Source organism: Pseudopodoces humilis, chromosome 1, assembly GCF_049639895.1.
Source record: "Pseudopodoces humilis isolate 2021_Gansu_Grassland_sample_001 chromosome 1, ASM4963989v1, whole genome shotgun sequence".
Taxonomy (NCBI): domain Eukaryota; kingdom Metazoa; phylum Chordata; class Aves; order Passeriformes; family Paridae; genus Pseudopodoces; species Pseudopodoces humilis.
The window spans coordinates 59,246,583-59,261,017 of record NC_142200.1 but is presented as its reverse complement, the minus strand read 5'-3'; the positions used below and the strand labels follow the sequence as shown (position 1 = coordinate 59,261,017).

General features: G+C 38.2%; 1 protein-coding gene across 2 annotated transcripts in view; it reads right to left on the bottom strand.

The window, feature by feature from the left end:
• The window catches only part of CARMIL1 (capping protein regulator and myosin 1 linker 1), a 192,895-nt gene that overhangs the window by 71,036 nt on the left and 107,424 nt on the right, over positions 1–14,435 (bottom strand). For both annotated transcript variants that reach the window (XM_014257166.2, XM_014257158.2), the window contains exons 13-17: positions 11,509–11,612; positions 9,479–9,556; positions 9,287–9,363; positions 8,268–8,372; positions 3,405–3,474 (exon numbers count right to left, since the gene is read on the bottom strand). In XM_014257166.2, the coding sequence (XP_014112641.1) occupies positions 3,405–3,474; positions 8,268–8,372; positions 9,287–9,363; positions 9,479–9,556; positions 11,509–11,612 (434 nt within the window). The remainder of the gene's footprint in view (positions 1–3,404; positions 3,475–8,267; positions 8,373–9,286; positions 9,364–9,478; positions 9,557–11,508; positions 11,613–14,435) is intronic.

Sequence of the window (14,435 nt, the reverse complement as noted above, 5' to 3'; positions counted from 1 at the left end):
TGTTACTGAATTAACACAACTTTTTTTCCAAAGGAGCAAAAGCATTTCCTTATTTTTTGCAGCTATGCACATTAATATAAGGTGTATTTCACTTCATAAACATCCCCCAGTAAAAGACCTTAGCTAAAGTGGGAAAAAATTCTATGGAAATTTTATTTTTACATTTTCTGCTTTCATGTCATTTGCTTCAAAAAGAATGGAAAGCTTTTTCAAACTTCTTCAAAGCTTTTTCACCTCCCGTGCATAAAAACTGTTTAATGTTTTACTTAGTTGACTTGGGTAAATATCCTGAATCAACCTGCTGACACTTCTGTGGACCATCAACTTTTATCCATGCTATAAAGAGCCACAAATGCCTTCTAAAAGCATTTTTCAAAAGACTTGATTTGGCACTTTTCTGGAAGTTTGAGATATGCGATGAGTTAACAAGCAGCTGAATAACTTGACCTGAGTATTTGGAGGATGGTGGACATAGGTAACACCTAAATCAGAAATCACATCTGGAGTGCAAGAAGTATAGAACATAAGGCACCTGTCCCCCTCTCCATAAATCAAAGCTTGCCTGTCCTTCACCTCATCCTCTCAATAAGTAGCCATATTACAGGCTGTATTTGGGCCAGAAGTGCTGCAAATTTAACTCAACTTTACTTTGGTCCAAGCATTTATAACACTTGCTGTATGAAAGCCAAAATCATTCAGTTTTGTTTTGTTCTGCTCTCCCAGTGTGACCCACCATAAGACAACTATTTTACACAGAGTGTCTCATCTACTATTGCAGAATCTATAGAAGTGGCAGATCATATGTGGAACTGGATTGGCTGTTGGCAGGGTAAAGTTCTATACACTAAAATTATATTCACAACAGAATCCAAATGCTTATGGCTATATATACTTTGAGGGCTGAAGTGGACAATTTTTCAGGAGTAGCTTTCAATCTTGTACCAGATAACTCTACATTCAAAATTTTAAATATATAAACATTTCATAGGCACAAATGGTGATAACTACTTAATCTGAAAGTGATGACAAAAAACTTCACTTTCAGGATCACAATTTGCTGCAACTGTGTTAAAATATTATGCACATAAGTATATATATAAAAGCAGAGATTAACTGAAGTGCTGCTCATCAATGAGGATTGTGATACTGACAAAAAGACCCTCTGCAACACTTCTATATGACATACTTCTGAGACTACAAAGAAAAGCTCTTATTCAGAAAATGAAGAATAACCCTTCTACAATTAAAAAATGCCAAGTGTGTTCAAAGCTATGAGGTACCAATATGGGAAGGGCAAACAAAGCTGCTAACTGATTTAACAATTAAGGTAAAGCATGGAGGGTACTTACACAGTGACCAAGCTAAGGGAAGCAGAAGGGAAAAGAGTGAAATACATCAGTGCTGAGCAGGTAGAAATAAAAATGTAATTTTCATAGTAAAAATAATTAAAAAACAAAAACAAAAACAACCAAACAAGCAATAGAAAATGATTAAGCTTAGAGATAATATACCAGAAAATTATGGGAGCAAATGAAAAATGGTGGGAGAGGGAAGGAACACAGATTTATCCTTCCATACTTGAGTACAGCTTGCCTGATGTAGGAAAGAAGAGGGCAAAGCTGAAGCATCAGCTTTATAGCCCCCTAGCAGAGTGTGCTTGCAGGAACTGGGAGTAGTGGTGACTGGCACCAAGCTTCCCACCGCTTTCTTTCTGGGTGTAGATTACCCTGCCCAGATCCCAGAGGGTCAGGGAGAGGTGGAGCAGGATCCTGAGGTGCTGGGCTCGTTGAGAGCACTCCCAGCTGCTGGCACATCAACTTCCCTGCTGGTGGAAGCATAACTTCTTTCCAAAGCACATGAGAATGGATAAAGCTCAGTGATGGGAGAAAAAATGTTAAGGGAACGATCTAAGGAAGTGCTGTCAATTTGGAGGGACCAGCTACAGGAATGCAACACTGAGTTGGGCAGGGTTCATTCCTTTCTGCCACGAGAGTCAGCCATGACCACATGTGCTTTGGTGTCCAATAAATTTCACTGCCCCTTGAAGGGCTCTTTCAAACCCCATCCTCGGTGTAATTTCATGAAAGGGTAGTATTTTCTCTCCTGTCAGCCCTTGTTGATTTACATGCTAATTTATACTCTCATTACTTATATTTGTGTTTTATTGATTTATTCATTTAAGGCTATGATCATAGGACTTAATTTTTATCACATTAATTACTCCTCCCTTTTCCTTCCTTCCTCTGAAAGATAAATTATCATCTGTCTGATCCCTCTACTCAGAAGTCAGAAGCATACGTGCTTGTCTTGAAAGCTTTTGTATTTGCAATTTACATGTAGTGATCTTCAAAGCAGTATTTTTCAAAAAGTCTAAAATATCAAAAACTATGATTTGCATTCACAATTATTTGGTTTTTTCCTTCATAAAGAAATCTGTGCACGTTTCAAAAGCAATTGACCACGAACCTAAAGGCAAGGATTACTGCACTTCAACATGGCTGTTAATATTGCATGTTTTCTACTTAAAGGGAAATGACAGTATTTGCAGGCACTTCTAGAACAGCTAATACTCAGATGGCCTTGGAAATATCTAACAAATGGGAGGCTTTCTTTGCAGCTTAAAAAACGGGGAAGTCAGAGAAGGCCTGAGCCTGAACTGGTTCCATGTTGGTTTTGGCAAGAGTCCACCACACAGCTCTCTATAAAATGACTTTGCCTCAAGTGTCTCCCCAGAGTTGTGTCTGATCTTTTCTCATTCTGTTACAACCACACAGGAATCACCCTGCAAGAGTATGGGCAACCCTGGGAAAAAGGAGTGCACAGCAAAGCAAGAGCAAACAAGGCAAATAAGTTGCCACAATTGTTCTTACTTATTTTTGAGGCCACTTTTACACTGTTTCTTATGTTAGCAACTTCTACCAAAATTCCTTATTGGCTTGAATTGATTAATTGATCAGGAAAACGGAATCTCTGCCAAGGTTAAAAAGCAAACCTGCAGAAGAGGAGGCATGTCTTTGGTTCTGAAGGAAGACAATGGAACCACAGACATGCCTTCAGGGCATGCAGCTTCCTTTGAGCTGTTCAAATTTAGGCACCTTGGAAAATCCTGCTGCTAATCACACCACCAGAGAGCAGAAGCTACCAAGCATCCAACAGGCTGGCTCAGTGTGTAGTACAGCTGCACTGCAAGGAGGCTTTTGTTAATCAGGTGCTTTGAACCTCTTTGCTCCTTATTTAGGATGCTGTAAGACACATCCTGACTTTTACCGTAATTGTTTCTCTGAGTTCCACCTTTCCCAGAACTTTTGACTACAGAGGAAGAATATCTCACCCAGTGGATTTCACAGGACCTCTAAAGCCTAGTCATTGCATATTTTGAAAACATCCTGATAAATATTCCTTACCTCACAGCTACTGAGGTCTAAAGACACCTCCTTCAGATTGTGATTGCAAGCCAGGCCTAATAAAAGCGCTCTGAAAAAGATCAATTTTAGAACCATTTTAAAAAAATAAAGGGCAGCTTTACACCATCATCTAAGTGATCACAGGTTAATACACCTATAATGCAAAGACTCATTTCAAAGCAACACCAGCTGAGCAGTTATTTCTTAAATGACAATGGCAGCACAAGCATGCCACAGTCAGAACACTCCAGGAGCTTCAAAAACTGCAGGGATGCAAGGCTAATGAAGAAACTCTAAAGCACCATCAACATTTAATAACATCCATCAGAGATGAATTTTCTTCAACATTTGCTTTCAAAGAATACCAAACGATTATAAATGGAGTGTTCTGTCATACAACCATACAAACTCTCCGATTTTCCAAAAATCCAGGAAAAAACTAGGTTTTTAAAATAGACAAGATGCCATGCAGCCATCCATCTCAATCAGGCACAATGCCTGTGACACTCAAAGGCTGGAGCTTGTTCCAGTATCACAAAATTCTCCACTTCCACAACCCAGCAAGTATTTACAGATTTTAAAATTATGTTCCTATGCAATGGTATCCTTTGCATTTAGGCAGATTGGCAGACACATGAAGTAAAGACTAATTACGGTTTTCATAAATCCACTTTTAAAGTCTTACAGAAGTTTGCTTCCACATCTAAAAGTTAGTGTTAATATCACACTTATATTAATACTGTCAAATCAGAAAGCACCACAGTATGTGTAATAGAGAAGGAACAAACAAAATCTGCGTATTCCTTATAATATCTTCAGAATAAATGCAGCTTTGAATTAATAATTCAACAGAGAAACAGGAGGACTTCCTTCTCCAACTTCATTTCAGCCAAAAGCAGCTAACCAAGTGACTGATGCATGGAGATAAAAACCAACCCCTTCTGATGAGCTGCTTGTCTACACACTTGCTATGCAAGTAGTGTGTCAAAGCTACATTTGAAACGTGTGTGCCTTGGGCAGGCTTTTAATTTAAATCTATTTATATCTTCTGTCCTGCAGGTATAATCAGATCTTCCCTATTAACAAAGGCAAATGTCTTGTGCTTATTTACTTAAGCTATTAATATACAGCGAGGGGGAGAGAGGGAAGTGAAAGTTCTGCAACAGTTCTCACAAATTTTTACATGATCTTGTCTATCTCTCTTACCCAGACATGTTTTTTATTCAGTCAGTCTGGCTGATGCTAAGTTTGCAAAGAGCTTCCTGAACATTTCCAGGACATAAAAAAAATACAACGCAAGCTTAAAAACATGCAGATTAAAAAAAAGAGACGGTGCGGTGCTGCTTCAGTTGTACACTTTTCACAGGAAGAGAAAAAAAAACATTCTTTTCCCTAATCTCTTCCCTATAAATTCACCCTAAGAAAATCCCCTTATCTCTCAATTCTTTGCCATGAAAAAATCACCAGCCTTCACAGGGCCTGAAGCCAGACATATTATGCTTACACTTGGCCAGTATGTTTAAATCACACACATGACAACACATGGAGAGGTCTTATCAACTGTGCATGATGCAGAATGCAAGAATTGACCTTGTAATAAGCATTTGCATTAAAAGCATATCAGAAACTTGCTACAGCACTGAGAGATCAAAATACAATTTTTGGCAATGTCTGTAAAATTCAACAAAAATGCCAACTTACACTTCAACAAGGACAAGAGTACTAACTGCCTCCATCAAAAAATGGTGAAAAAACGAGCGAGCTGCAATGGAACATTAACTGTATTACCTATGTACAAGGTATACCCTCTCCCCACCCACCACATGGCATCCTCATAGTACAGCTTTATCAGCAAACCTGTTCCCTGGAAAGGCTTGATTTACACTGTCCAAGCAAGTTCATGTCCTTCACAGACTGCTCTGATTAACCAACACCTTTAAATTCACTGAGTTAGCACATGCAATTAAACATACCACAACTGTAGAGCTAAAGGAAGCCTATAAAGAAAAATTAATTATGGGAACTTGGAACTCAGGATGTCAGGTTTTATCTCTTTTTTCTCTAGGCAAGATTGATCTTGAATCCCAGATTCAACTTGGTGACCTCTGGTTCATGGACACAAACCAGGAACTTCTCCTTTGTCACTGGACAGCTCCAACTCCAAAAGCTTTTTGACGTATGCTGATGAATGAAGCTGGGAAAGTGCTATTATGATACACCATAGTTTTTGAATTTTTCCTTCCTGGAGCCATCTCTCATGTGCTCTTGAAGTCTTGGCAATTACAAATAAGTCTGCCTGAAAAGAAGTGTTTCTATCTTGTGTTTAACCAACACTGTGATCTTGATGGTTCTGGAGAAGTTTCGTCATTTCTTGCAGTTAAGAACAAAAGGCTAAGCAGCTGTTCCACAATACACATCCTCAGTCCTTTTAACACCAGATTAACTTCCACGGGACATTTTTGAAGTGGATTAGTCAAGCCATGTAGGGTTTGAGAGGTAAAGCAAAGTGTCCTGCAGATCATAGTCCTCTGTAGTGTTGTGACACAAGTCAGCTCAAACTGAATGAAAAATTTAGGTCAGAGAAAAAGCATCACAGAAATTACCAAAAAGTATTAACAGCTTCTGTCCTACCTCCTAGGCAGAGGTGAATGCTGTCACCAGAACAAAAGCAGTCCATGCCGAAACACCAGACAGCTGAGAGTGGCATGGACACTGAGACCATTCATATCCAGCTGGATTTTGCAAAGATGCCCCTCCCTGGACCTTTCTGTGCTAGTGGAAGAGCTTTCTGTTCTCAGCTCATCCTACTCTCCCCATCACTGCCTCTTTACTTCCACCAACACCAGTCAGGCAAGTAACTCCCTCCAACCCAATTCAATCAAATTTGAGACAGATTATCTTAAACATTATCAGAAGCAGTTTTTTGCTAATGCATATTTTGACTGAAAAGGACAAGGAAGATACCATTTGCTGCCCAGCTGGCAGGCAAAGGGTTACAAGTTTTTTGGATATTAGTGTAGTAACACCTTTCATGGGCACAGGCAACTGTACAGATCTCACCTGCAAAAATTCATCATACCATAAGAGATACTCAACATGACAAGAAGAGAACCTTAATGAACCTTAATGTTTGGGGCTTCTCACCTTTCCTAATCTCTGGGGGATACATTCAATGTCCCACAGTGTTCTCTTTTTCCTGTCAAACCAATACTTCTACTGTATTGGCCACAATCATCCTTGCTCTTCGCTGCTTGCCCTTCACCATAGGATCAATAGCTCTAATCAGAATCAATCGTGTTTCAAAAAAATCGCCCTCTGTTTGAAAGCACATCTAATACTTCTAAACACTTCCTAATACTGGCAAAGTCTGACTAAGCAGAAAACAACCAAGAGCTTCCCATAGAACAAAGTGAAAGATCAGAGCTAAAATGGCTCCTGCAGTTGAATATGGATTTCAATCCAGCACATGTAACTTAAGAATCAGGCTCTTCTTGGAGGTGCCAAGCAACATGACAAGAGGCCACGGGCAGAAACTGATGTTCCACCTGAGCATGAAGAACTTTACTCTGCAGGTGACCCTGCACTGGAACAGGCTGCTCAGAGATGTTGTGGAGTCTTCCCCACCGGAGATATTCAAGAACCATATGGACACAATCCTGTGCCACGTTCTGTATGATGGCCCTACTTGAGCAGGGAGGCTGGACCAAATGACCCACTGTGGTCCCTCCCAACCTGACCCATTCTGTGTTTCTGTGATATTGTACTGCCCTTTTCAATACTGAATTGCATTAAGAAAAAATACTCCAAAACTACATACACTACTCTTTCTGCTGTTGCACTTGCCACTCTTCCCTCCCTTAGCTTTGTCCAGATTGTACCAAAAGCTTTCCCTCCCATTCTCACTAACTACTCTTTACAGCCCACATCTCCAATTTTGCCATCAACTCCTCTCCATTAGACACTCCCCATTCCCCTTCCCTGTTCTCCCTCAGGAGGCAGGTTTCCAGCCACACAAGGCTACATCCATATTAGGATTGCAAAATAGGTACTGAACGTCTCTAGGTGTCTGCCATGGGTAAGGTGATGGACATCTTAACACGTAGTAGTTAGGAAGATGACACTTTGAAAAGAGCCCTTCCTTTAATTAAGCCAAATAAACACCAGTATTCTGCCAGAATCACAGAATGGCCTATCTAGACTAGATATCTATCTAGGCCTATCCTGACTTTAAAACACACTTTTAAATTTCATGTCTGAATATTTCAACACAGTTCAAATCCACACACATCACAAGAAGGGTGACAGTGCTTCACAATTTCCCTCAGCCTGCAGAACCTGTTAGTCACAAGTTGGGTGACATAAAGCAAAGAGACTAATTTCACTTAGCATTCCTGGAAACAGCTGCCATTGTCTCCTCCCTCAAAAGGAGAACATAGCTCTGTGCAATATGCTTCTCCTCCCAAACACTGCAACAGGTTCCATTTCATTATGGCTGTTCCAATAATGCAGCTCCCAAAGGAATGGCACTCACACAAGCCTATAATCCCATTTCACTGTGGAGCAGTTTTGTTTGTAAGCCACAAAGAAAGAAACATATCCCCAAAAAAATGCTGACAGAAGCTAAACAACTGTGACATTCCCAGAGCAAAAAATATGATTAATAGTCTCAACTGTGAGATGGAAAGAACATTTTATGAAGTGTGACCATCACAAAATTCACTCTTCTAATATCAATAATATACAACGGGGGAAAAAAAAGAAGAAAGCAAAATTCTTTCCCTTTCCTTTTTAATATGAGGCACTTGGATAACAACAATGCAAACTAGGTTTTAGGCACAGGAGAAAATGAAATTAAATTCTTACTTTAGAGGCTCAGGAGGGAGTTTAGTTCCTGAAAGGTTAATCTGCATCAAAGCAAGTGAGCTGCTGAAAAACTGTTTGAAGGAGGGAGGGACTTCTTTTCCTTTTCTGTAAGTAAACAAATTCATTAAGAAGTAGCATTTAGACACTCCTCATTCCAATAAATAGTGAATGCAAGCCATCAGAAATGTAATGATCTTTTACGGTTTAATTGCTCTACCTTAGGCAGTTCTGTAATCAGTGGCTCTCAATTAACTTAAGAATTATAATGTCATCAAAATGTTGATTCAACAAACAATCCTCACAACTGCTGCACAGAAGACATTACTATCTACCTCCTATCTGGTGAACTGCAAAGAATGATCATTTAAGTCTGGTTAACAGTGAACATACATCTCACAAGCAGAAGATCAAAAAGGACATGAAGAAAACCCTGAAATTGCTTTTTCACCACTAGAAATAATTACTCAATGCTAGAATACATTAGCATCAATTAGGTGTCATCTCTGATAAGGACCCAAAGCTTCAATATGAAGAAAATGGAAGCTAGTATTTCTTACAATGCAAGTACTCTAAAAAGTAAACGTTCAATATCGAAGACTTGCAAAGGCAGTTCCTCCCAGAAGAAGACAAAACAAGAAAAAAAACATTTGTAACCATCATGAAATCATGAAAAATACAAACTTTAAGGATCATATAAAAGAGGAATCAAGTCAGACTTCAAAGCCTGATGCTATGCCCTTTAGAGACAAAAGATATATATAGACTTTCTGCTGCATCAGTATCACACAAACACATATTAGACAAGGTAGCTTACTTTACAGACCTTTAGCAAAGAGCAGAAAGGGAAAGAAAATATTTTGCTTGGAATAAACAGTACCTATTTCATCGAGCACTGAGGCTTCTAAGACTTTATTAAAAAAGTCTAAGATTTATTCTTGAAAAGAAGGGTGCGACATGGGTGCACAGAATTATAAACCAAAATACTGCAGGAGTTGAGGGTAATGACATTTAAATTGTACCTGTGAGAAAACAGAGTCCTTGAGAGGCTAAGGACAGCTAGATGCTGAAGACATCCACGAAGGAGGGCTCCACACACCTGGTTCAAAATAAGGGCAAATCATTTTACTTTATATTAACCCAAAAACCTACCTAGGGATAGGTAGTGAGGAATGTTTCCTCGGTATTGAAATAGCCACAAAATTGGTCTTTACCATATCTAGCGCACATTCCGTGTTGGATAAATCCAGGTGAACAAGGGCATTTGGCTGGGCCAAAAAATTGTACAGGCTCTATAATTATTGGACAGAAAGAATTACAGATGTTAATTTTTATATTATGACAACATGTAACTGGATCACTACCTGTCATTGCATTTTAGGCTTTTACTGTAAAATCACCTGAAACTTCACCTAAGCATTACAACCTGTTTTACTTTTGCAGGCTATCAATTTTTTTAAAAATGATGGGAAAATGGAGCTCAGACTACACTTACCCAACATTTCTCTTAAAGCACAGGTCTCGAGTTATTGCATTAAACTTTCACAGCAGATGATAACTAATTAAGATGATAATTAAACAAAGATTTGTGATGTCACTCAGACTGCTGTAACATTTCAGAAAGGCTAATTGGTTCGTAAGTTAAAACCAGACCCTTTAAGCATGAAGGAAGCAACTAATTTGCACCTGAAGTCCATGGTTAGTTATTAATATCAGCTGTACATTACAGGTTTAAGGGAGAATACAGAACAGGTAACAAGATTTTAATGTTGATAGCTTCAGTACTGTATAGAATATCTCATGTAAATGTTAACATATGTAAAACTTCTTACTATACACAGTTTCATTTTGGGCTCTTTTTAGTCTCAGAGAGCAACACAGAAAGATAAAAGTGTGACCTAATTCACAGAAAAGTGGGAAGCGCAACTCCACATGAAATCCAGCCAAACAGTGCACGCTTAACATTTCTAAAAGAGATCCATCTTCCCAAAAATTAGGTCATTTAGCCCCTATATCTACAATAAAAGACAGGGCCCCACTTAAAAAATTTCCATGCTTTCCTAGGGTTTATTTTAATTGCTAAATTACAGGATTTCCTTGCTCCTGTTAGAAAACTGATTCCACAGATTAAGAGGCCTCAGTATTAATGATCTTTATCTTTGAACCATCCCTCTGACAGGCTAAGAAAAGCTCCACTTTCTGCATTTGTTTCTTAAACTATTGTAGGTAGACCTTAAGTTTTTTAAAACACTGCCTGCCAAAGATTTATTTATTATATTTTATTTTACCTTTCATTTTTACATTCCTTACTGTGTTATTCTCTCAGAGAATAACTGGATAATGGATTACCACTGTGTGTCTTTACTTACATTTAACTATTAATTTGCTACCTTTAAAACCCCGTTGTCCCACTGACCCTTTCACCTCATGTCTGAAAAGGCTAGTTCTCTGAATATGCTGATGAGTCTGCAAGGAAGATGTGTGAAAAAGCCATAAAGTCATATCTGACTGCATTTTAAGTGGTAAGATTAGTTGACCATAGTTTTGCATCTTCTAGATGTTCAATACTTAGAATTCAAAACCTGACAGCTACATGCTCATAACTTTTGATGTGAAAGAGAAATGCAAATGTAAACAGTCAAAAAGTGAATATATACAAATTGAGTTGTAAGTGGATCTTGTTATGGAGGAAATAGAGCTCCATCTTCACGGCAGTTGACAAACTGAACGAAGGAGTCAAAAAAATAATTACATTCTTCAAAGAACCATAGGTTTCAACAGCACGTGTCAAGGAGGTGCACAAATTTATTTATACAAACAAAATTTTTGAAAAACAGAAATTAATTCTTCACAAGTCAAAAGAAATAATTTGCTTCCAATAAAAAATTTGTAATACTCTTATCATTATAAAGATGATGAGAGCTTTTTAATGGCATTTTGTCACTTTCAAACATAACTCAGAAAGGATGGTAAGTCCACTGAAAAAAAACTGGTACCCTTGCACTTTTCTCATGTATCAGTAGAAGCCAAAGACTAAAGGCATAAACCAAAATTATGTGGATTTTTTTTTTAGTTATGTGGTGTAGAGTTCTCTAACTTTATACCAAAGAGTAGAAATAAAATTGTTATTTTCTATCCCTCCTAAAACTGTACAGAAGTAAAGGCCAAAAAGGTTTTTGCCGTTCCCTCAACCACTAATGAAAACATCCATCCATTATCTCCCCAGGGAGAGGAAAGTGCTTACTGAGAGATCATCTCCGCGGAGCGCGTTCCCTGAGAGGTCAAGATAGATGAGTGTGCTGGCGATCAGCGAGTTGGCACTCAGTGACTGGGAAAGGCTGTTCACCCCTGCCAAAAAAGAGGTCACAACCCAGCTGAGATGACTCCACACAAAACTGGCCCACAGCCCGCAAGAGCACAATTTCAGTGAACGCAGACACACACACAAATGTTTAATGACTTCCTATTGCCATCACTGTAGTGCAGCTGAGGAATACAGATCACCAGGCAGATATGAGACCTCTCCCTGACACAGCATGCCCAGTTTCACCTGGACCACGCTCTCCCAACTTCCCTGATGCAGCCAAGGTGTGTTAAATGTCCCAGATCCAGGATGCATCCAGATCCATTTTCAAACAGATTTTAAAAACACAGTTTACTCCATAATTTTAAGACAGTGTCTTCCTACAAACAATAATATTTAGATAAAACTATTTGTGGAAGTAGATAAAAGCATCTGTGGAAGACCAAGTACATTAACAATTATAATTGCCGGAACTTCAAAAGCAACTGACGGGACCTAGAAATTAAAAATATTTCAATTAATGTATCTGTCTGCAATTTCATAAAAATAGTTAATTAAAAGCACCAAGAGATGCATAAAGACTCTCAGTTGCTTATCAGAACAAACACATATTTTTCACATTAAAATTAAAAAGCTCACATTGGGAAAAAGCCAGTCAGAGCTTTCTTCCACTGAAACTTTTCTGCTTTTCAGAATACAAATTAGGACATGGCTATTTCTGATTCCTTCAAATCTAACTTTCATCTGAGGGCTCTGCAGCTTATCATCAACCTCTCAATTCATCGTAGATGGTCTCTGCTGCCTTTCAAGCACTACATGCGTGTGGTTCTTACATGCATAAGCATCACTGTGTCCTTTAGTTGATGCAGCAGTTTTTTTCTAAGTGCCCAGCCAAAGCTAGAAAGAAGGTAAGTGATCTATTACAAAACACTCAACAGCTTCTCAAAGCTGGTCAGTGAAACTGGATGGGCACTCAATGGATGAAACATGTCCAGTTTTCATTTAAAAACTATTATGAAACTGATTTGCCAGTGGGGATGTGGAAGAAACAGCTAGCAAGCTACTGGAGACAAAAATACCTACGTCAGTGCTTTAATTTTCTGAGCTTTCAAATATTAAAGAAAGTCTCCCATATTAGTAGTATGGCTCCTGGTTTCAAGAGGCTTTTGAAACTGGAAAGTATCAAAGCAAAGCAACACCTTTGTCAAGCCTCAAATCTTTTCTGCTTAGTGTCATTTTTCTTTTAGCTTGAGATGGTGTTGTTGAATCTACACCCTACTGCTAAAGGTAAACTGCAAACTAATACTTTGTGAAACTTTGTAAGATCTAAAAGCTCCATTTAAATGCTTGACATTACAGCTTTGGATTCACTTCAGTAAGCCTTCTCAACAACATTCACAAGCAACAAGAAGAAGGAACAAATGCAATTTTACCTTGGTTGCTCAATGGTACCTAGTTATCAGCTGGGATTCCAGCTGGGTTAAACTATCAACAATTTAGCATGTACAACCAAGAAACAATTCTGGGAATTCAGAAGCAGCATCTGAGTTTGAGGGAGAAGAAGAGCTATCAAATAATTCATAATGTTGCTGCTTGTTTCATGCTTAAAAGGGATCAACTGCTCAAAATCATCCACAGCAGTGAAGGTAAACAATGTGAATGAGGGATTTTTTGAATTAGCCTCTGGCTTGGGCTCAGAAAAGCAAGTTTGATCTTTGAAAGAGTATACAAGAATTTTCCATTTAACCAGAATCTTCAAATCAATAAATTTATGTTTGAACTTCACACTACCTCATGCAATACTCTAACAGTAATCTCACTTTCATTTGCAGACAATCTTTCATGCTCTTTTACCACTCTCTGGAGGCTCAGACTGTTAATAGCTCTCAGGAACTTTGAGATACAATATTTGAAGAAAGATCAGCTGGGAAGTTGCCACCTGAACTTCACTTGTCAATCTTAGAAACTTATCTCACATAAAAAGCACTTTTAAAATAAGGTCAAAACCTGAGAGGAATTGTTCAATTTCTCAAATTTCACAAAAGCTTAAAATAAAAAAAATTAAAATAAAGAAAGAAAGGCTGGGGGGAAAATACATGCATTTTGGAGTCTACTGAATCCATGCTCCAAGGCCTCTTTTAGACTTTTTCCACAGAAAGTATTCCTCAAGCTCAAAAATAGCCTCCCAAGTTAAAACCAAATCATTACTGTCTTCTTAGGTCAGAGAGAAACTGACAGCTTTGCAGCAATCTGAGTTGCTTCAGACCCTGAGGGTTGTAAGAATTCCCATTTAAAGACATGGCACATACTATTTTTAAGAAACACTGAGAATCTGCCACGGGACAACATTAATGGTAACATGTTACTCTGAAGGTCATCAATATTAGACATACTGGAAAATAGTTTCATCTTTTACTTAAAGATCTTCTTTAAAAAGTATGTTAAAAACCTTCAGATTCTTTTAATAACCTCAGAATTCACTTTCACTGACAAGAGTTGCGTGGGTGCACTTCATCAAGTTGGCATTTATTCTTTATGAAGAAGGAAATGTTGCTAGGGTGTTGTCCTGACTCAAACTTCACAATCACTTGCTGAAATAATTCAGCTCACATGAAGAAAAGTAGAGAATGAATGAACATACCAGAACTGCATAAATTTCTGTTAAATTCACAAGTATCCCATTTCAAGACTACATGTTGCACTAGTAAAGATTCTTAATCAACTGTTACCAAAAACTGAGTTAGTAGTAGAAAACAAAAACCCTAGAGTTTAATAAAAGTATTTTTAGTGAAAATCATTATTTAGTAATTTCACCTTAGGATTTACTGTTTACTTAAGCATAATAAGAGCCATAGGCTCTCATAATA